The following is a 23850-nucleotide window of genomic DNA, read 5'->3' on the forward strand; positions in this document are numbered from 1 at the left end:
TTCTCCACACCCACCAACCCTCTTCATACCCCACCCTATTCAATCATGCCTGCTATTGTCATTTACCTGCTATTGTCATTTGGCATCTGAAATCACGTTGGATGGACTCACATTCTAGCACTATCTGAAGAAGTGAGCTGTGACGCATGAAAGCTCGTACCCTACCACAAATTTTGTGAGTCTTCTAGGTGCTACTGGACTCTTGCTCTTTTCTGTTGCTACAGACAGACTAGCATGGCCACCCATCTTGATCTCTTTCTTTAAAACACACACACACAAGGTTGCAAGCAAAAGCAATCCAAACGGAAAGGGCGTGGCTTCAGTACGGGGGGGGGGGCCCAGAAGAGCTTCTCCTCCTTTCTGTTGCACTACAGCCAGCTGCTGGTGGCGTGGGCTGGGCAGGGAATAAGCAAATGCTCCCAGTTCCATTTCTTTCTATATTCCTTTATCGTTTCAACAATGCTGCTTCAGTTGTCTTCCTTTCTTTTTCTTGCACCACTTTATGTGGAATTTTATATGCGTGATGGACACTACATATGTGATATGCGTATTTACTGAGACACAGAAAACACTGAACAATGCACACATTTGATTGGGTGGGGGGTGATATTGGAGGCAAGGATGCCAAAAGTGGCGTACGAATTAAAAATCTCGGATTAAAAACACATGTCTGCGAAGGAGGCTATTCAAAGAAATGCAAACTGAGAAGAGAACTCACAAATGGGGAATTTTTTTGGGTGGGGCAGAGATGAGAAATTACGGCCATTTCCGCACGGCTTACCTCAACCCGGAACGCTGTGCAACATGCCGAAAAAAACGCGGAAGATCGCATTTTCACGCACGAGAAAGCGCGATCTTCCGTGTTTCTTTGGCATGTTGCGCAGCGTTCTGGGTTAAGGTAAGCTGTGCAGAAACGGCCTACATGGCAAAGGCCTCAGTAGCAGAAGGGCCGGCTCTGAAGGCTGTCTCTGCCCTGATGCCTTTTCTCTCCTGGAGCAGGTGAAGCATGGCAGGGAAAACTCCTGCCCCTTTCTCCCAGGTGAGTCTGCTGTAAGGGCCCAGGAGCTACAGCATGAAAGTATTAGCCAGGAGAGGGGAGGGTCCCGCCTTGGTATCTCCGTGAGCGGGGTGCGGGCTGCAGCTGTGGCTCGGAGACAACATTGGTATTGAGCACAGACTCCTGGCTTTCCCCCCATGGGCCTCCCCCTCCCCCCTTTCCCCTGGGCTCAGATATCTCCAGGGTTAGTATTCCCTGATTGATCGTCCTTTGCAGCAATATAGCCCATTAGCTGCCTCAAAGGCAGCCGGGATCAGTTACCAATCAATACCCTCTTAAGAAGAGAAGGATGCGTTTCAGGGCTCCTTAAAGGGCCAGCCTTTCAGCTGAGGATGGGAGGAAGAGAAGAAAGCCGCCCAAAGATCGGTCCTAGTACAAATAGTTTGGGCTGTGCACAAGGGCGTGGGAATGTGTGTTTGGCCTCACCATCAAGCCCACTTGGACCTCCCTGGCTTCTTCTTTTTTTAAGCACAGAAGTTCCTAGTCCTCATGGTTGTGGGAGAAGCTTGGGCAAGGGCACTCTACCTGCAGAAATCTGTAGGCTAAGCAGATGATTGGTTAAGTACCAAGGACCAGACCTGGAACCTCTTGCTCTGCCACTGACCCACAGTCCCTCTCTGATCGTGCAGACAGCAGGATGATTTGAACCCAGGGCCACAAAGTGACTGGAACAGTAACTCAGCATTTTAGACTGGCCAGCCATGCAGCCCCCTAGGGTTTCCAACCTCCAGGTGAGGCCTGGAGACCCCCCAGAATTACAACGCATCTCCATGCTTCAGAGATCAGTTCCTCTAAAGAAAATGGCCGCTTTGGAGGCTATCTCTATGCCATTATACAGTGCTTGGGCCCCTGTCCTCCCCAAACCCCATGCTCCACCCACAAATCTCCAGGAATTTCCTGGACTGGAGTTGGCATCCGCATTGCCAACTAGATTTTTTGGGGGGGGGGTGCTACTCTTCCCATGAGTCTAACAGTAATTAGGCAGGTTCTCCCCAAGATTACAATTCACTGACCAGCAGTGCCCCCAGTTGCTCCTTCTGGACTCCTGCCCTGGCTGTAACGGCCAGAGAGGGCCATAGCTAAGACCTGGTTGATGCACACAAGAGAACGAAAGTCCAAACCAGAAGCAAGTTGGGAGTTCTGGATTTGGAGCTGCCGGCAATTTGTTAAAGTTAATTCTCAGGCACTCCTTAGAATTTACCTTAAATCACAGGCAGCTCCAAATATTGAACTCCCAACACGCATCTGGTTTAGCCCTCGTTCACTTGTGTACATGAACCCGGAGTTCTGAGCTTTATGAAAGAGAGAGAAAAAGTTTCATGCGTCCACAATTTTCACACCATTCCTAATGTTCGTATGTACATTATGTAGCTGCTTTATACTTAGTCAGACCTTTGGTCCATCAGTGTCAGTCTAGAGAGCCAGTTTGGTGCAGTGGTTAAGAGCGCGGGACTCTAATCTGGAGAGCCAGGTTTGATTCCCCACTCCTCCACTTGAAGCTAGCTGGGTGACCTTGGGTCAGTCACTTAAGAGTGGCAGGACTCTAATATGGAGAGCCAGGTTTGATTCCCCACTCCTCCACTTGAAGCCAGCTGGGTGACCTTGGGCCAGTCACAGCTCTCTCAGAGCTCTCTCAGCCCCACCCACCTCACAGGGTGTTTTGTTGTGGGGATAATAATAACACACTTTGTAAACCACTCTGCGTGGGCATTAAGTTGTCCTGAAGGGCAGTATATAAATTGAATGTTGCTGTTGTTGTTGTCTACTCAGAATAGCAACAGATCTCTGGGGTCTCAGGTGAAGGTCTTTCCCATCACCTGCAACTTGGTCCTTTTAGCTAAAGATGCCAGAGTCTGAACTTGGGACCTTCTCCATGCCAACCAGATGTTCTACCACTGAGCCACCGCCCAACCCATCACTGTGATGTCTTCTCTTAGTCCCCTTTTATTCCCCCAAAGAAAATGCCCCAAATGCAGTAGCCCTTCTTCCTTATAAAAGAGCATCCAAGGTACCCAGCAAGAACCTAGAGGAGACCCTGGGAGACCCGTGGTTAGATCTCCCAAGTCTTTTTAAAAAGGAAATAACTGAACATGTCCCTGATTGGAATCAAGGGCTGATGTGGCTGCTATACTTTGAGAAAATGTCTGGGAAATTTAATCCTGGATCTCAGCATTTACACACCCTCTCGGTAACTGTATCCTCCTCTTTTTTTCTTCTTCTAGATTTTTCCTCAAGTTCTTCCTCAAATGCAACCAGAACTGCCTAAAGAATGCCGGGAACCCCCGAGACATGCGGCGCTTCCAGGTGAGACCACCTCCCTTGCTCGCGCTGACCACCCGGTGCAAGCCACATTCTACCCTCCTCTCCTGTTGCCTTCCCCTCTAAGGCGTTTTCTTGGGGCTCACTCCTAGGAGCCATCTGAAGCAGATCTGCTATGAATGAACCTTCTTCAGATTTGGGCTGATCTCCAGGGAAAGGGAAAAGGGCAGCCCCAAACTATGATTTTGGTACCCAAATATTCTCAGAGGGTCTGAACGGAAAATAAAGGAGGTGAGCTCTAAAGCGTGGAGGATTTACAGTTTTAGTGGTCAAAGAGTAAAAAGAGTCCAGTAGCACCTTGAAGACTAACCAACTTTATTGTAGTGTAAGCTTTTGAGAACCACAGCTCTCTTCGTCAGATGCATCATGACGAAGAGAGATGTGGTTCTCAAAAGCTTATGCTACAATAAAGTTGGTTAGTCTTCAAGGTGCTACTGGACTTTTCTTTACTATTTAGTGGTCAAAAACAGCCTCTTGATTTACCAGTCAGTCAGTCTGTCTGTCTGTCTGTCTGTCTGTCTGTCCATCGAGATGAGTAGCCGTGTTTGTCTGTAGCAGTAGAAAAGAGCAAGAATCCAGAAGCACCTATAAGACTAACAAAATTCGTGATAAGAGTATGAGCTTTTGTGAGTCACAGCTCACTTCTTCAGGTATCTGAAGCCGTGTTAGTCTGTCTGTAGCAGTAGAAATGAGCAAGAATCCAGTAGCACTTATAAGACTAACCACGTTTGCCATAGAGTATGAGCTTTTGGGAGTCACAGCTCACTTCTGTCTGTCTATCAATCGATCCATCTATCTCATTTGCATCCCTCCTTTCTTTGCTCCAAAGAGGTAACTTCCCCCATGATTCTCCTGAACTTTTATTTCTTTTATTCTCCTAACAACTCTGTGAGTCCATTGAGGCCAAGAGAGGGTGACGAGTCCAAGAACAGCCAGTGAGTTTCAAAGCAATGTGGATCCAGAGGAGTTAGCTGTGTTAGTCTGTAGTAGCAAAAATAGGTCCAGTAGCACCTTTAGGAATACCCCTTTACTGTAGCATAAGCTTTCGAGAACCATAGCTTTCTTCTTCAGATGCAGTGTGGGGGAATTGAACTGGGGTCTCTCCCGTCCATGTTCAAATCCACCCCACTGCTTTGAAGGTCTCTGAGTGTGTTTGGACCAGTTACACTGAGCAGTGAGTAGGTTACAAAAAGGCCCTTTGACAGGCTGTTGAGCGTCATCGATACTGAGCTCTATGATTTTATTGTGGTGTAATTGGTGGCTGGGCTTAGCTCGAGTGTTGCCATGTTTAGGGCCTGGAAGGTGGTGCATCAAGGGTCTTCAGAAAGCCTTGACCGGCAATGATGAACAAGGAGCATGGCAGAGCTGTGGCAAGCCCAAACTCCCCTGTAGTCCTTGACCTCCCTTGGTCATAGATCCAGAGGAGTTAGCCGTGTTAGTCTGTAGTTGCAAAATAGTAGTCCAGTAGCACCTTTAAGACTAACCAACTTTATTGTAGCATAAGCTTTTGAGAACCACAGCTCTCTTCGTCAGATGCATCATCAGCTTTCGAGAACCACAGCTTTCTTCGTCAGATGCATTTGTAGTATAAGCTTTCGAGAACCACAACTCTCTTCATCAGATGCATCGTATCTTGTAGCATAAGCTTTCTAGAACCACAGCTCTCTTCGTCAGATCTATGCAACTGATAAAGAGAGCTGTGGTTCTCGAAAGCTTACGCTACAATAAAGTTGGTTAGTCTTAAAGGTGCTACTGGACTCTTCACTATTTTGCATCTGACAAAGAGAGCTGTGCTTCTCGAAAGCTTATGCTACAATAAAGTCCATTAGTCTTAAAGGAGCTACTGGACTCTTGATCTCTCATGGGCACTCCTGGAGCAAGCACACCTCCTTCGTCCACCTCCAGATCCTACTGGTCATAATGGCAGACATTGCACTTTTATAAGCAGGCCGTTGTCCATTCAGGCCAAGGGACCTTTTAGCCCCACATCCTGTTCTTACAGTGGCCAGCCTCTGGGAAGCCGCATGAGCGCACGAAACAGCCTTACCTTGACGCAGACCCTCGGCCCACCCATGTCAGTCTTGGCTTCTCAGACTGGAAGTGGCTCTCCAGGGTCTCCGGTGGAGGTCCCTCACATCTCCTACAACCTGATCCTTACTGGAGGTGCTACGGGTTGAACCTGGGACCTTCTTCATAACCAGGAGATGTTCCACTACTGAGCCATGTTCCTCTCCAAAGCCACCAAGCAGGGCATGATTATGTCAGCCACTGGCTGTTTTCACACATCTCAGCATGGCGCTGAACTCACGGAACGAGGGCGTCTTCATGGCGCAATTTCTGATGTCATCACGCCACGATTCCGTTTTCTTGGCGCGCTGACATCAGAAATCGCGCCATGAAGATTTCCTTGTTCTGTGAGTTTAGCGCTGTGCTGAGACATGTGAAAACGGCCTCTCTCAGCAACTGGAGTTAAGTGGACCATCTCTGTCCATAAGCGAGAGTGTCTGAGCATGGGCAGAGGGCATTTCCCTCGCCACAGCACAATGGCAGTCCATCCCCAAGCATCAGAAATCAGGGAGAGAGATTCTCGGCTTGAGGCTGCAGTTCCAGGTCGATCTCTGTTCTGGTATGCTGCGACATAGAACCTAACTGGTTGGAAAGGGGGACCCACCAAGGCCAGACACTTCGCATGTTCCTCTGTGATTCTCTGGGTATCTAGAGGCCAAAGTCACACTCCAAGGGGCTGCCATCTCTGAATGTGGGGGGGGGGGCTTCCACTCCCCCCTCAGCCTTCCCCGCTGCTCCTCGCTTGCTCCCTCATCAAGGTGGGTGTGCTCGGCTGCTCCTCCAGCCGCCGGCGCGCCCGGCACCCGCGCTATGCAAATCGGCATGGCTGTTAATCATGTAAAAATGTCACAATTACCATATCGTTACGATGATGAAGCCACGAGGCAGTCGGCGCTGCTTGATGCCTGGGGAGTCCCCTCCTTGCCTACCAGCCCAGTGTGCACCTTTCAACCTAAGGATGTAAGACAAGCCCTGCCAGATCACACCAGCAGTCTGTCTAGTCTGGCATCCCCTCTCACACAGTGGCCAGCCAGTTACCCTGGAGGGCAAACAACAGGGTAGAAAAACCAATGCCTTCTCCTGAGGTTGCATCCTGGCACTGGTATTCAGTGGTAGACTGCCTCTGAATGTGGAGGCTCTCTTTAGTCACCATGGGCTGATTCCGCACACGTTGGATAGTGCACTTCCAATCCTCTTTATTGATCATTTGGAACGGATTTTTTCATGTGCGGAACAAAAAATCCACTTCAAATGATTGATAAAGCGCATTGAAAGTGCATTATCCAACGTGTGCGGAATCAGCCATGGCTAGGAGCCGCTAAAAGACCGATCCTCCAAGAATCTGTCTAATTCTCGATCTTCTGTGGCTAATGTTGGAGGGAGAAAGGTGCAGAGATTTAAATGTGGGTTTTACTTGTAAGCAGGGCTTTTTTTCAGCTGGAACGTGGTGGGACGGAGTTCCGGCACCTCTTGAAAATGGTCACATGGCCGGTGGCCCCATCCCCTGATCTCCAGACAAAGGGGAGTTTAGATCGCCGTCCATGCTACAGAGCAGAGGGTAATCTAAACCCCCTTCTGTCTGGAGATCAGGGGGTGGGGCCACCAGCCGTGTGACCATTTTCGCCAAGGGCAATTTAAACTTTAAAAAACTCCCCCCTTGTTCCAGCCGACCCAAAGTGACGTCATTGTGTGGTCCTGAGTTCGACCGCGGAGTTCCGCCCCCTCTTTCCCCAGAAGAGCCCTGCTTGCAAGTATTCCCCTTTGGGGTCCCCTCTCCGGTATGGGATTGCTACCAGCCTTCTTCTTTCAGCCATTTTTGTTGCTGGCATTCCAAATCTGTGTGTCTCTTTTACGTGATTCTGAAGCAGATGTATATTATATATGTTTATTTAATACTGAAATAAGATTGCATACATTTAACTGGGGGGAGATATTCAGCACGAGGAAACAGAAACGGGCGCGATAATGAAGGCTCCTGCATTTGATTTCCACAAAGTTCCTTAAGTGCCGACGAGCCTTTATGTCGGCTCGTCTTAATTCAATCCCAGTTACAGAACTATCTGGCCATTTTGGAAGGATCTATTAGCTGATAGACTTTGCAGCTGTGATACAGGGAGCCTTGACACTTTGCTCCACTGTTTATTGGATTGTCCAAAAGTCCATGTTTGTCTCTCCCTTTGTAAAGGGCCTGTGTCCCAGCCCAACACAAGTTACAGATGTTTTTGGCCGGAAGTGATCATAATATTCCTTTGGCAGTAGCCAGATTCTTTTCCTATGTAGTCAAATCTAATAGACAGCCAGATCTGGACAACTCAGTGTGCCAGCCGTGCGGGTTATATCTGTCGTTATTATTATCATTTTTGCAGTTATCATTATAATTGTTTTTTTTTCCTGTTCTTCTGTATTTTTGATGCTCAAGACTTTAGTCGTAAGAGCAGAGAATAAAAAGAAAGATTTCCACAAAGGAGAAGAAAACTTGAAATGGGTTTTTTGAGTCCAAAGCATACCAGGATGAGAAACTCAGACTTACCCCTCAGACCTCCCCCCACCCAAGTATCTATTTCATGCACAGGAGCACATTTGCAAACTGGTGCCTCCCTCCTTTTCACTCTTTTGACTTCCTCCCTGTCTACGTTCAGGTTGTAATCTTCATGGGGTCTGCTTTTGTTGGGGGGGGGAGCTGATTTATTGGCTTACACAAAGACCGCAGAGAGCTCTGTATAGCTCTCTGGCAGAGTTCAGCACCAGACCCGCTTACGTGCTTCGTAAACTTTGTGAAGTGCCCGGTACATTGATAGCAAACGAATCAATAATACATTAAAATTCACACGTTGCCCTCTTAAAGAAGGTCCACATAGAATCAAGCCCTTCCCGCGTTTATTAGCTGTTTAGAGAAGGGAGAAAGCTTTCGGCAGCCGGTACTAAGAGGTTTTTTTCCCCATGGCTGGAGAGCCTCCCCTCCATTCCTATGGCTGACAAGAGGCGAGATCTTCAAACATTAATGTAAGCCAACCTTCTCTTCGGAAGCAGCAATACTTCACCACGACTAAACTCCCCTGAGTAGGCAAGTAGAAGGATTTCAGTTACATCCATTGGGTTTGAGTCCAGTAACGCCTTTGAAACCAACAAGATTTTCAGGGTGTAAACTTTTGAGAGTCCAAGCCCTGGAGCTAAAATACCTAAAAGTGTTCCTTCCTTCCTTCCTTCCTTCCTTCCTTCCTTCCTTCCTTCCTTCCTTCCTTCCTTCCTTCCTTCCTTCCTTCCTTCCTTCCTTCCTTCCTTCCTTCCTTCCTTCCTTGCTTGCTTGCTTGCTTGCTTGCTTGCTTGCTTGCTTCTAAAACTGTTCCTTCCTTCCTTCCAAAACTGTTCCTTCCTTCCCTCCCATAAAGCTAAGAAAACACTGGTGCCCATGAGACAGACACCCTTTGCAGAACAAGAGTAAATCGCAAGCAGAGTGCTGGTTCACCCACTCCAGCATCGAGTTTCATGCAGCTCCCAGCCAGATTGTGCCCCCCTCCCAAGCCTATAAGCAGGAGGCCAACGCATCTCCGTGCTCCTGCTTACTCCCTGTGTGGCAGCATCCTGCTTACGGCCAGAGGAGTAAGATATTAATGTGAGAGTCACACCCTGAAATTCTGGTTCTGCACTGGAAGTCACTCTTGGCTGTGACTCTCTCTGAGTAGCAGTGGGGGTGTTGCTAGACCTCAAGATGAGGATGGCCATCTGTGCATGGCATCTAGCTAAGGTAGCAACCAGTAAAGGGATGCAAGCAATGCCAACGGAGGCACCATTCTGTGATTTTGCAGTATCATGCCCCCACAGATGCGCGAGCCCTTGAGCCTTCTCCGTTCCCCTTCCTAACGTCTTTTTTCCCTGTATTTTTTGCTTCCCTAATTTTGCATAACTTCTTCATACTTCCATCAAAACGAGGATCTCTTTATTTTCCCAGGGACAGAAGAAGAAAAACAACTTGGGGAGGGGTGATCTTGAGGGAAAAGCAGCCAGGGGGAGGGTTGAGCAGGCCTTCCCATCTCACAGGGGCGGGGACGAGGACGGGCAGGGGTTGCATGGGGAAACAGCCCTAGGGAAAAGCTCCCCTTCATCTTCCTCCACTCAAGATCACATCTGCTTTTTGCAGGAAGAAAACCCCAAACTGTGGAATAGCCATATTACAGCAAAACAAAATGGAAGTCCAGCAGCACCTTAAAGACCGGCAGCATTTATTCCAGTATGACCTTCCGTGAAACCGAGCTCATATCTTCAGATACAGCAGAAAGAAATTCCTTTACCTCATTTTACTACAAAATGACAGTGAGGGGAATTCACCAGCCTCCCAATTTAGGGAGACCCCAGTGTTGCACTCAGCACCCCATTAAGCAAGGCAGAAATATTGGCAAAATAAAAGAAAGTTTATTAGAGTTTAGAGAACCAAATAAACTGAGGCACCGCAGATATTTCTGACAATGCATACCACGCAAGGTCTGCCCTCTGTCTTATATAGCTTCTTACAAACAAGCCATCAGAAAAGTTATTCAGTAAAGGAGTTTCTTTATACTGGAATAAACGTTGCCACAAGACTTCTCTTTTGTTTTCATCAAAAACATCTTGCAGGTGCCACCCTGCACATGGGCAAAACCAACAGCAGCCCATACCCGGGCTTTCTATGTGGTGGCCCCTGCCCTGTGGAACGGCTTACCTGAGGAGGTCAGGAGAGCCCCCACTCTCCTAGCTTTCCGCAAACAATACAAAACAGAATTATTCAAAAAGGGCTTTTTCCTCAGATAGGAGAGCTCTATTGTAGGGAGCGGGTCTCAGAGGTTTTGCTAATGAGTTAGGAACCATAGACTTCACCATTATGTTGCTTTACATATTATCTGTTGCTTTGAATATGTACTCCTATATACTACCTGTGCTTCATGTTGTTTAATGACAGTCCTAGAATTGATGTTTCAGCATTTCTTTAACTTTGTATTGGACTCTTGCTTTGTAAACTTGTATTCATTTACCCCGTGACATTGTTTATGGAAATGTCCTTGACACTGTATGGAAATGCCTGCCCTTGTCCTTGCCACTGATTGTACTAATCTCACACTATGTAATCTGCCTTGAGTCTCAGTGAGAAAGGCGGACTATAAATGATATAAATAAATTTTAAAAAATAAATTAAAAAAGAAATGCCAATAGAAACGTTCAGGTGGGTAGCTGTGTCGACGTGCAGTGGCAGAGTAGGATTTGAGTCCAGTGGCACCATAGAGACTAACAAGATATTCAGGGTGTAAGACTGGACTGGTGTCTGAAGAAGGGAGCTATGACTCTCAAAAGTTTACACCCTGAAAATCTTGTTGGTCTTTAAGGTGCCACGGGACTCAAATCCTGCTGCAATACAAAGTTGCCACTCCCTGGTGTCACATGCGGTTTGGTCCTTAGATGTCAGAGGAGATGAGCCGTAAATCAGTCGAAACTTTGAAGAGCCAGTTTGGTGTAGTGGTTAAGTGCGCAGGACTCCAATCTGGAGAAGCAGCTTTGATTCCCCACTCCTCCGTTTGAAGCCAGCTGGGTGACCTTGGGCTAGTCACAGCTCTCTCAGAGCTCTCTCACCCCCACCCACCTCACAGGGTGTTTGTTCTTGTGGGGATAATAATGACATACTTTGTAAACCTCTGTGAGTGGGTGTTAAGTTGTCCTGAAGGGCGGTATATAAATCAAATGTTGTTATTATTATACCATAGAGGTTCTGTGGCACAGTGCAGAGCCCCCCCCCCCCTTACTGGTGAAACAACCTGGGCTGTACAGCATCAAGGCGCAAGATCGTGGGTCCATTTCAATCCGGATTGTTTAGCACATCCCTGACCTCTTGTCCCTTCAGGTCGTCGTGTCAACAACAGTGAATGTAGACGGCCATGTCCTTGCGGTTTCTGATAACATGTTTGTCCACAATAATTCCAAGCACGGGCGTCGGGCACGGAGGTTGGACCCCTCGGAAGGTAGGCTCCTTTTAAGAATGCAGGATGGATCCTGAGGGATCGGGGCCCATCTCATCCAGCATCCGGTTTCTGACAGCATCCAGCTAGATACCTTTGAAAGTTCACAAGCAGGGCATGAATGCAGGGGCTTTCCTGTGTCATGGTTCACCTGTACAGGTATTCATAGATACACTTCTCCTGTGCGTGGAGGTTCTATGTATTTATCCTGGTTAATAGCTGTTGATCGACTAATTCTCCTTGAATTTTCCTATCCCGTGAACTCTTTGCTCGCTCAAGGAACAGTCTGTCCACTCTAGTTCATCCTCTGGTAACTGCGATAACTACTCAAATAACTGTGGAAGCTCATCAGCCAGGGTGCTGTATATGTCCTCCTCCCTGTAGTCTTGCCCCCATCATGCGTCTGTGCGCTTTCCAAAGTCTCCCTGAAAGCCTCACTCATTAAAGAATCTCCCTTTCTCACAAGGGTGCAATGTTTAATTAGTTTAATCAGAAAATTAATCAGCTAAATTTGATTGCTTAGTCAGCGGGGACCAATTTTAGACAGTGCGGGAAATTTCAAATTCATGGGCTGAGAACGAAGGACACCTTATTTGGCGTTTGGGACATTTTGGGGTGTTACTGTGATAGGGAATGAAAAAGGGAAATATTTCTTTCTAACAATGAGCAATAGTTTGGGGGCATAGCATTGGCAACGACTCCTCCGCCCCGTTATCTTAAATAGGGGCCTCTTTGTGCAATCCTAAGAAGAGCTATGCCAGTGTACGTCCACTGGTTTCAATGGACTTAGACTGGCGTAACTCTGCTTAAGACTGCAAACTTTATTAAGGTATGCCAATATGCACATATGCTTACATTTTGATGAAATGATTGAAAGTCTCGAAGAGAGATGATGGCTTAAATTGGTGGACCCCGTCTGATAATGCTATAGTCTATATGCCTGCTACTTTGATAGCTCAGATTTGATACTAGAGTCTATCCACAGCAATGAGAATTTTAGTAATATTAGTAGAAAATTCAGTGTCATCTCTGTCGATGCAATTGTTATGATTCAGGAGCTACTGAGATCTCGGCTGTTATTTTTATTTATTTATTTATTTATTTATTTATTTATTTATTTATTTATTTATTTAATTCGATTTATATCCCACCCTTCCCGCAAGCGGGCTCAGGGCGGTTTCCAACAAAATATATTGTTAAAATACAATAAAACATTATTGCAAATAGAATAAAATCCAATATTAATATACATTAATACAAACAGCATAAAAATCCAGGCACCACCAAACAAATCAGACCACTACAGAGTCACCGTAAACCACGGGCACCGCCATGATGTAACTCCAAGGTGGCTGCAAAAGGAGGGTGTGGCGGTCAGAAGAGGGGAGAAAATGCTGGCCCCTAGTCAGAGGCCCAGTGGAACAGCTCCATCTTGCAGGCCCTATATTTTAGTGTGAGAACACTCATCTGGCCATGTGTTTAAAACATGGCAAACATTAGACTACCATTCCTGTGTATAGAAAGCTAGCACTTCATGGAGAAGGCTTTTACCTAGCTATCTCCAAGCGGAAGCTGATTGGCTAGCCACCCCTGGCAGTGGCTGCTGATGCCATTGAGGACAGCTGTGCAGCCAGTGACCACGTGCTTGCATGGTGGCGACTGAACATGCCTGTCTCTGTGGCTGCCTCCCAGTCTTTAGAGGACAAGAATTTCAGCCCATCCCAGTCACCTCCAGCAGCACCCAGCAAAGCACTCCATAATAAGCCGCTGGAACTCCTCTTGCTGCCTTATGTGCTAGCATTCTACTTGCAGAGAAAGTCTGACATGCAACATGCGTTCTGGTGATACCGGCCCTTGATCTTATGCCGCGTTTAATTACTACATCCCCTCCCATCTCTCCTTCTGGGAGCTCCAGGCATCTACGGTGTTCCCTTTTTTTTATCCTCACAACAGCCCTGTGAAGTAGGTTAGACACAGAGCAGGCAAGTAGCCCACCAAGCTTCTTGGTTTAGTGGGGATTTGAACCTGAGTTCAAATCGCCCTAGTCTACACCACATGTCTCTTAGACACTCGAATCTTGCTCTAGCCCCCAGTTCCAAAGGAAGGGAGGAAACGCCGCTTCCTTGTGCACACCCTGCACACTTCCCTCCCTCTGCCTGATGAAGAGTTCTGTGCCGCTCCGAAGCTATCACGATGCCTGTTTTGTATCTTGTTCCCTCCATTACGCATCACTCCCCTGTTTTTCCCCAAGTCTCCCTCCCCACCATCCGTGTCTGGCGGACCCCCCCAGCCTCTCCCCACTGTGCTCATTCGCCCCGGTCCTTGATGCTCTGCCTTGTCTCTCCCCTCCGCATCTGAAGCTGCCACCCCCTGCATCAAAGCCATCAGCCCCAGTGAAGGCTGGACCACGGGAGGCGCCACCGTCATTGTGATCGGGGACAACTTCTTTGATGGGCTGCAGGTGGTCTTCGGCACCATGCTGGTGTGGAGCGAGGTGGGTCTCCAAGGGAACGTCCACAGCGGGGCACCTGTTCTTCTCTTCAGGGGGTCCTGGGAATTGTAGTCAGAGAGGGGGCTAACAAATCACAGCCTGCACCCTCCTCAAATGCCAGTCCCCCAGATTCTTCGAGAGAAGTTGTAGCAACTGAACTACTGACTTGGTGGTGGAGAATGCCCTCAAGTCCTAGCTGACTTACGGCGACCCCTGGTGGGGCTATCATGGCAAGAGATTAACCGTGGTGGTTTGCCACTGCCTGCCTCTGCAGCCCTGGTCCTTGTTAGAGGTCTCCCATCCAATTACTAACCAAGGCTGACCCTGCTTAGCTTATGAGATCAGGCTCACCTGGGCTATCCAGGTCAGGGCAAGCTATTGAATTATTGACTGCCTTTTTACCCCACCTTTCAGCCAAAGCTGCTTCCAGCAACAAATATAAATATAATTAAAAGTGGTCTCGGAGAAGCCACTCTGCACCTGGGTCCATGCACAGTGGAGGGGCGCCTGCCTGCTTGCCCGTCTCCCTCTGGTCTCAGGAATAACACTTAGTAACTGTGTGTGTGTGCATCTCAGCAGAGGAGGCGCAATCACGCCTGTGATCGAACGGCCATTTGATTGCAAGTTGCAAGCAGCATCCTCAATCACTCGAAAAAATTGTCTCGAGCGCATTAGGCTTGCAATAGAAATCAGGCCAGGATGTGTGAGGGCCCCGGGAGGACGCAGGAGTGAGTGGCCCTGGCGATAGAACAGTTCAAGCCTCTGGGAGATGCAGCGGCCGAGGAGCAAAAGAAAACGCAAGCGGTTCCGATGCGGCAGCCTGCTAGTTTTCAGGGAGTCGCTGACGGAACGCTGCTCTCCTGTTGCAAAGCAGCTACGTTGGCTGCCGATTTGTTTCCGAGTTTCCAGATGCACAGTGCTGGCTTTAAAGTCCTTCATGGCCAAGGACCCGCAACGCTAAATGCCCGTTCCCATATTCCTGGGGCACCAGTGATGCCCCCCCCCCGTCTGCTAGTTCCTTGCTGTCTCCTTGGCACCTACCGGTTCCCATTCTTTTCCCATAGCAGCTCCCATTTTTTGGAACAGGCTCCCCAAGGAGGCAAGGAGGGTGACATCTTTTGACATTTTTAAGAGGTTCTGTAAGGCTGTTTCATTTGTAGGGCTTTTAATGGGCTTTGAGCTGCAGGCATTTTCTGGGTAACGGGGTGTTGGGTTGTTGTTGTTTTTTTACTATGGATGGTTTCAATTTCGAATTGTAAGCCGCCTTAATCCACAGTGGGAAAGCAAGATATGAATATTTTGATAAATAAATGAAATAAGTTTGCCACAGGGTGGGGCCGTGCCTCGGCATGCAGAAGGTCTTGGTTCAGTCTCTGCCTTCTCCTGTTAACTGGGTCTCAACTGGCAGTGACTGGGGAAGACTGGTCTGTGCCGAAGACCCTGGAGAGTCAACGCCATGCAGAGTCCTGGGCTCACCGAAGATCTGATTCGGTACAAGGCATATGACCTCCAGCACTGCCTCCTTCCACCATTGCCTTCCTTCTAGCAGATGTTCATCGAACTGCTTTCTTCCCCTCTTTTCTGGCAGCTCATCACGCCGCATGCAATCCGTGTACAGACGCCCCCACGGCACATCCCCGGGGTGGTAGAGGTGACGCTGTCCTACAAGTCCAAGCAGTTCTGCAAAGGGGCGCCCGGACGCTTCGTCTACACAGGTAAGGGGAGGCCGGGAATGGGAGAATGCCTTGGCCGTCCAGCGGAATCACAATCCAGCGTGGCCGTGAGTCTTCTGGGCCCCACTTTGGAACAATCGAGTGTATTCTGTGGAGCTTTCAAGTGAGCTCTGAAACGACAGGAGACATAGAGTCTCTCTACATGAGACATCTTATACAAGGATGCTCAAGTGTAGGGACACACACTGTTAGCCGGGAAATGTAGTTTAAAAAGACAGAGCCAAATACTCTGTCAATTTCACCTCGCTACATAGAGCCGGCGGAAATCACTTCTTAGAGGGTTTGTTAATTTCATTTTTACAGAACCATAAATGGAAGGAAGGAAGGAAAGCAGGCAGGCAGGCACTGCTGGTCAGCGACTAATTTTACAACAGGGCATCTTTGAGGGGGAGATGGAGGCCACATGCGTGCCCCCAGATGTAGACTGCCAGCAAGACTTTTGCCAAGCCATCAATCTCTTCCTGCCAGGAGGAAATCTCATCCTGGGGCAAACTGGGGTGGGGGGAGAAGCAGGGCCCTCAGTCCATTTGTTTGAGTCAGTTGGAGTTACTCTCTGTGCCGTTGAACTTCATGCTAAAATAATTCTGCAAATTCTGTAACTCCAGGTCTGCACCTAGAACACCTGAATTCTGTGACAAACTAGAACATATGCAAAGAGGCAACTAGTGGCTTATTTTGCATCCTAAATTCTACTGCTTCTCTTCTTGGGGCAGGGGGGGGGGGAAGGACCTTAAGTCAGGAACTGAAACCCTCCCCCAACACATACACAAGAATCTTCCCAGAACTTCCGTAATTTCGCTGTGGCTTTCAAGCCATCAGGGCTAGAAACTTGTGAACATCAAATTTGGGGATGAAAATTGTGAACATCAAATCTCCCTTCATCAGAGTCAAAGCTCCCTTTGACTCTCGAAAACTCATACCTCGAAAATCTAGTTGGTGTTTACGGCGCTATTGGACCCTGATCTTGTTTGTGGAAGAAAGTGCATTTTTGGGATCTTGCTCTGCGACTGCAGACCAAAACAGCTGCCCACCTGAAACTGTCTTCCAAGATCTAGAGGAGTTAGCCGTGTTAGTCTGTTGTAGCAAAATAGTAAAGAGTCCAATAGCACCTTTAAGACAAACCAACTTTATTGTAGCATAAGCTTTTAAGAGCCACAGCTCTCTTCATCAGAGGCATCTGACAAAGAGAGCTGTGGTTCTCGAAAGCTTATGCTACAATAACGTTGGTTCGTCTTAAAGGTGCTGCTGGACTCTTTACTGTCTTCCAAGAGGAATCATAGAATCGTAGAGTTGGAAGGGCCCTCTAGGGAGCGTGGGGGGCTGTTTCCACACTTTGCTTACAACTCTCTTGGGGGTGGCGGAGCAGGACCAAGCCTCTCTGATCTTTCAGCCATCCTGATTGAGGAGGGGGGGGGAGATCCTTCTCTCCTCCCTTCCCCCACAGTTCTCCATTTCCAGCTCATGAATTATCTATGTATATCGACATGCAGCAAAGAAGCCTCCGTGGGGGGTGGGGAGAGGGCAATTGATAGAGCCCCCCCCCTTGCTGCCTCTCCCTTCATGCTGCTTCTGCAAAGACCATTACCAGCTTAAGGGAAGGGGAGCTGATCCAACTAGAGATACGGCTACAATTAGGAAAGAGAAAGGGAGGGGGGTAGGTGTTGGGGGCCTGCTTCTCTCCATCTGGGTGCCTTGAAAAAGGAAATGCCTGGATTTTTGCTCCCACCATGAAGGCCAGTCGCTTGATAGGGGATGAAGCTGTGGGATGGGGCGGGGGGGGGGTAGAAGCAGTGATGCGCACCCTCCCCCCAACACACCCATTATTCTCCCTTCCCCTTGTGCATAACTGAAGGGTTCAGCCACTCCACTCTCTGTCTTTCCCCTGCGTGTCTCTCCCAAGGCAGTACTGGGTGCAAAACCCGCACGGCAGACTTTGCACTAGCATGATGCCACATTCCTGTTTTTTCCAAAATACCTCTTTAAGCACATTCCATTTCAGCCTCAACAAAAAGTACAGGGAAACTGCCATATGCTAGATTTAATCTTCGCCCCTCCTCAAAAGTCCAGAGTTGTGCACCAAATTAGCCCCTATTCCACATCAAGCAATGCTAAATGCTTTGCCTTAATGCAATGATATGAATTGGCGTACGTTTGCCTGGTTTCTTTTTTCCTGATTGCTTCAGCTTTTGCTAGGCATGCCCAAGTTAAATGGGATCCTGAATCCAGTCCCTCCCCCCTCCACCTCAGCTCTCCTCTGCCTGCCCAAACTGCAGCAAGCAGTTTCACATGTTCAGAAAGCCTTAGGAACTAGAAACTTGAGATCTTTGGCGGCTTTGCATGGCTTCAGTGGTTTGGAGTGCTTTTGCCAAGCTTCGGTTGATGGATCAGCTGTGTCCATTCCTGGTTCAATCCCATCTAGCTGTAGTGATCTGTGCTTTAGTTACATCTAGATTGGACTGTTCAGGGGCAACCCTTGAAGAGTGTTCGGAAGCTGCAGCTAGAGCAGAATGCTGCAGCTAAGCTGCTGGCTGGAGCCAGTTACCGGAATACGTGACTCCTATACTGTAGCAATTACGCTAGTTATTCTTCCATTCCCAAACCCCATTCAAGATGTTGGTTTTGATTTTTAAAGCCCTACATGGCTTGGGACTGGGGTGTCTGAAGAATTGTCTTCTCCCATCTGTTCTTGCCCAGGAATTAAGATCCCACCCAAGTTACAACTTTTACTAGAGAAGCTCATTTGGTGGGTACATGAGAAGGGCCTTTTTGGTGACAGCCCCACAATTACATAACAACCTTCCCACGGTGGTGCACCTGGCCCTTCACTATCAATGTTTAGGAAGCAGCTAAAGATGGTTTTATTTAGAGTGACATTTGATTAGTTTTGCTACTTATTGGTAGTTTTAAATTGTGATTTTAAATTGAGGTCTTTTTATGTAATTTTTTGTTTGCAGCAAGCCACCTCAAATGTCGTGGGTAGAAAATGTTCATTTAAACATTTCTTTAAATGCTTTAAATGAATAAATAGATGAAATTTGTCAGCCAGCCATTGCTGTTTTGTGGGTTCCCTACTGGGAACACAAACCTGAGATTTTTAGGGCTCCATTTGGATCGGGACACGCTGCCCTATCCAGGACAAATAGGGCAATTTCCGATAAGAACAAGGGTGTTGAGGAGAAGATTTAAGCAACCTCTCCCCACCGTGCCATGATCCTAATCCAAACTGGGTTGCTTGTGCCTCAAAAGTTGTAGTCCCGGTGCGGAACTTGCAAAACAGCACCTGAAAGAAATTCCAAATGTCTGACTAAGAAATGACTGCAAGTGTGCAGAGTTCGCAGCATTTCGGTAGAACACGCGCAGAAGACACGCACCCGCTGCTTGGTGCAGGCGCCCTGTGAAGGGCCAGCAGGGGCTTGCATAGTACATGGGATGCTCTAGGACTGGGGGTGCCAGTTGGGAAGCAAAGGTAGGAGAGACCAGAGGGAGGAAGCGCTTGCTAGCAGGCTGTTTTATTTGTGGTGTGTGTGTCCTTGAGCTGGCTAATCTAACACACGGTGGTGAGCAGCTTGATTTGGCAAAGATAATAATAATAATAACTGCGCTTATATACCGCTCTTCTAGACAGATTAGTGCCTCACCCAGAGCGGTGAACAAGTTAGTGTTATTATTATCCCCACGATACAGCTGGGGAGCTGGGGCTGGCCCAAGGCCACTTACTGAGTTCATGGCAGTAGTGGGATTCGAACCAGTAGAGTGCTGATTCACGACCAAACCATTTAACCACTGTGCTACAGCAGCAGATACAGGTGAATATAGGAGGCACAGCTGAGGAATTCTTCCTTGCCTTTGCCTGTTACTGATCTCAGTAATGGCCTGTACAAATTGTGTAGGGGGGGGGGGGTCCACCAAGTTGTAGCCCCAGCAGATCCCTGGAAACTCCTGCTGTGTGCCTCGACTTGCTGACCTCCAGGTGGAAGATCTCCTGGAATTACAACTCAGCTCCAGGTGACAGAGATCAGTTCTCCTGGAGAAAATGGCTGCTTTGGAGGGGGGACTCTATGGAGTTATATCCTGCTGAAGGCCCTCCCGTCCCCAAACCCCACCCTCTCTAGGCTCCATCCCCAAAGTCCCCAGGAATTTTCCAAGCTAGAGTTGACAACCCTAGATACAGGTGAATACAAGAAGTGCAACTGAGGTATTCTTGCATGGCTATCTTGCCTAATATTAACCTCCAAAGAGTCAGCACAAATTGCTTGTTGGGGATCAGCCAAAGAGTTGGCCCCACAGATCCCTGTCAACTGTGTACCTTTCCTTGCTCTTGAAAATGGGGGCAGCCCCCAAGAACGGGCTTGCAAGCAGAACAGTCCGGGGGGGGGGGGGATGAGCATCAGCTCAGAGGTCCCCGTAAGTCAGCAAAAACTGAAAGCCAAGACTTTTGGAACTCGGAAAGGGGTTCAGTTATCATACAGCTAACAGACAGAGGGCAAATCCGTCTCAATATTTTTGCTCCCCGCCCAGCCAAGTTTTGTTTGCTGGGTCAGGCCAAAACACCCTCTCTTCCCAGCAGCCTACCAGATGCCCACAAGAAGTCCAGCACTGGCCTTTGAAGCTCAGTGGTAGACTTCCCTTGAGCGTGGAAGCTCGGTTTAGCTCTCACCGCGGGCTGTATCTTCTCAGCCCCATAACAGCTCACAGAGCCATTGCTTGCGAATATTTCTTGTGAGTTATTATAGCTCCCAAATTAAAAGACAGAGAATTTTTCCCCCTTTGGAAGAAGCAGAATATTCAGGGAAGGAACCTGATGGTGGGAGCGCCTGAGTGGGTACCTGTACACATATTGGTGGTTACGCCCTGAACCAAAAATGGACACCCCAGACCAGCCGTATAAATCACCCTGTACCCAAGGATTTGGGCAGCTGTGCTCAGCCCGCTACCCCACCGCCTTCATGCACCTGAGCAGAGGCAGAGAATTTGACTGGGGTAGAATACGGTGGAGATCTCAAGGCCATCTCTGTCCCCTCTTCAGCCTTCCCCAGGGCACAACCTCATGGCGCTATTGTGTCCCCGTCCCCCTTCTTGCATGGATAATCTTGTGTGCTCTGGCCTGTGAAAAGTCTGCCAGGGGGAGCAGGGAGAAAATCAATACCCATTACTGGCGCACGAAGGCTGCCCAGAACTGGGGTCTGCAGCATATGTTTACGCTAAATCGGGCAATCTATCTTCATCTCAGCACAGTAATGAAGCGCCAATCTGGGGGATGAGGGAGGGGCCGCAGGCTTGCTAGATGACAGGCAGGTTAGGGGGCATCCCGGATTGACACTGTGTGGGATGGAGATGGGGCAGGGGGAGAAGTATGAAGGGGGAGAGGGGCAGAAGAGGGAAAGGTGAGGAAGAGAGGCGTACGCTTAGTCTTGCTAACACTGTTATCTAGACAGCGGGTGGAAGGTAACCAGCTCAGCTTCGGCATTTTTGCCAATGAGGGCTCTCTGTGTGAGTTTCGGTTTTAAAAAAAGAATGAAGAAAAAGAAGATAAAGAGGGTCTTGTCTGCCGAGCGGATGGAGTCAAAAGCGATTGATTTAGCAAATTTGCAGAAGCGAGTTAGGCTGTTGCGCATCCCGACTTTGATTTCTCAAAACAATGAACAGCAGTCTTGTGGCCTCTTAAAGGCAAACGAAATGTTATTCCGGTATAAATTTTCATAGACTAAAGCTGGATCCTAGTCCATGAAAGTTTATGCTACAACAAAATCGTGGTAGCCCTTTTAAGGAGCCGCAAGATCCCTCTTTTTGCTGCCAAAGACTCCCTTCTGATATCTGGATTGTCTCATTTGAAAAATATATATTTTCCCTTCTTCTCCCCCTGGAACTCATAGATACACGTAGGATAAAACTGAGGAGAGGAAAACAATTTAAGCCACTTTGGGTCCCCTTTGTGGAGGAAAGCGAAGTATAAATGAAGTAAAAAATTAAAAATACCCCCAATTTGATGTAGAGTAAGGTGAGAATGTATCCCAAGTGGGTATGAGATTCATTCTTTCTCCCTCTCTCGAGAACTCTTGGAAGTTTAGTTCTGTGAGGGTGAGGGAGGAATCTCTACAAATCTGAACAACTTCACCTAATGATATTTCCCAAGATTCTTTGGGAGGGTAGCCATGACAGTTCAATGCTAAATCATCGTACAGGCGAATGGCAGCAGTCTTCTGAGAGATAACAAATGGGTTAGTGAACTAAAATGGGGATTAGAAACCTGCTTCCCCTCCACCTCCCAATTGTCCATCCTCCCCTCCTTGGCTCTGAGTCTGTGAGGTGGCACGCTGTGGTGGATCTGGGATGGTTTATGAGCATGTATAAATCACCCCTGGCATTTTTCAGCCATCAGGTGATAAAGATACCTGTCGTCTTTTGAATTTCTGGGATGATGCACTGGACGGCGTAGAGAGTGCTTGCGCCTAGAGGCGGGGAAGGTGCCCCCCACTATGAAAGCAGCACCCAGCAGGGTAGAGGCAGGCAGGGATGGCGTCCTCATGCCCCATCCTCATATTGCTTGCGGCTGTCCTCCCCCCCACACACACACACCCTGCCCCTTGTAACATCTGTGCAGGATAGGTTGGCCAACCTCCAGGTGGTGGCTGGAGTTCTCCCAGATTTACAGCTGATCTCCAGACTGCAGAGACCAGCCCCCCCTGTAGAAAAAGGCAGGGTTTTTTTTGGGGGGGGTGCTCTCCATCTCCTCCCCCAAGTCTACCATTCCCAGGCTCCACCCCAAATCTGCAGAGATCTCCCAACCCAGAGTTGGCAACCCTGGTGCAGAAACTATGATTGGGTTGGTTGGTTGGTTTATAGTCCGCTTTTCTCACTGAGATCCAAGGCGGATTACACAGTGTGAGTGAAAATACAATAGGATCAAACGCTGGGGCATTCACTAAGCAAAGTATAGTAATGAATGAGAGATAGGACATTCCGAGAAACAGAGACAAAAGGGACTGGCAACAGAAAAAAATTTAAACAAGCATAAAGCCGATCACAGATATGAAATCTATCAAACCAAAGCGTAACTAATTTCCCTGGCCTGTTTAGCAGCATGGTAACTCTCTAGTAGGTGCATATCCACATCAGTAGACAGCACCCAGTAGCATAGTGTTTAGTCCCCGTTCCTACCAAGGCATCTCTCTGAGTTGTTTCTTATGACACAGTCTTGTAATCTGGCTATATTGCTGTGTCTCCTCTCACTGGTTGGTGTGAATTTATCCAGGAGCTGTGAATTTTTTTACTTTGTTTTGCCGAACCCTTATAATCCATGCACACTTTGAAGGAATTGTCTTCTCTTGTATGTGTTTGTAGCCTTCTAGGACTTTTTCCGTTTAGCAGGAAGGCCCGGTAGGCCTAGCCGATATACCCCATGTGAGACGATTGTGCCTCTTAGAACGTTCCCCAGCACACTCTTCCGCATTAAGGGGTTCCTGGGCAGACAGGTTCCTGAAAAAAGGGTTCCACCATGTTAGAATTCTTGATAGGTTCTGGTCTTTCAGCTGAGAACGACGATGTACTCGAGAGTTTGGATCCAAAAATCTCAGCAGAAAGTTGGAGGTCATGAAGGGGAAGGAAATCCTGAGGCCTCTGGGCTACTCGCCACACTTTTATCCTGCAGAAATCTCTGTACTTTTAAATGACTTCAAAATTTGATGCCAAGTGTTGGACCGGATTCTTTGACTTCTAAGATCTGGGCTCCGGTAATCTCAAGAGTATTTTCGTAGTCTTGAGGATTACAAACCATTTTGGTAATTAGGTATTGAAATCATCTGGATGGCCGATGCCCAGTTTGGTGGTATTGGTGCCGAAATGTACACAGCCCTGGTTATCAGAGCCACGGCTCAGTGGACAGATTAAATCTTTGCGGCAAACTTCCCCTAGTTTTGGCACACTAAGTCCCCCACGATGACCCTCTTCCACTGGACTCTAACCCCCTTTTTCTTCTTACCCCCAGCCCTGAATGAGCCAACCATTGACTACGGGTTCCAGCGATTGCAGAAAGTGATCCCACGACACCCTGGGGACCCTGAACGTTTACCCAAGGTAAAGACCTGTCTGCTCATTCCAGATCGTGGGAACAATTAAAACAAGCAACATCTACTTTGCAAGAGGTCACTTGCATGTCAGATCAGGTTAGAATGTCGGGGATGCTTTAGGCTGTTCCTGCATTGG

General features: G+C 48.1%; 1 protein-coding gene across 1 annotated transcript in view; it reads left to right on the forward strand.

The window, feature by feature from the left end:
* Positions 1-23850, forward strand: part of EBF4 (EBF family member 4) — a 135985-nt gene that overhangs the window by 78718 nt on the left and 33417 nt on the right. The window contains exons 7-11 of the mRNA XM_054989982.1: positions 3280-3361; positions 11310-11427; positions 13785-13918; positions 15504-15630; positions 23633-23721. Coding sequence (XP_054845957.1) covers positions 3280-3361; positions 11310-11427; positions 13785-13918; positions 15504-15630; positions 23633-23721 — 550 coding nt within the window. The remainder of the gene's footprint in view (positions 1-3279; positions 3362-11309; positions 11428-13784; positions 13919-15503; positions 15631-23632; positions 23722-23850) is intronic.

This window comes from Eublepharis macularius, chromosome 10 (assembly GCF_028583425.1).
Source record: "Eublepharis macularius isolate TG4126 chromosome 10, MPM_Emac_v1.0, whole genome shotgun sequence".
In the NCBI taxonomy this organism is placed as follows: Eukaryota; Metazoa; Chordata; class Lepidosauria; order Squamata; family Eublepharidae; genus Eublepharis; species Eublepharis macularius.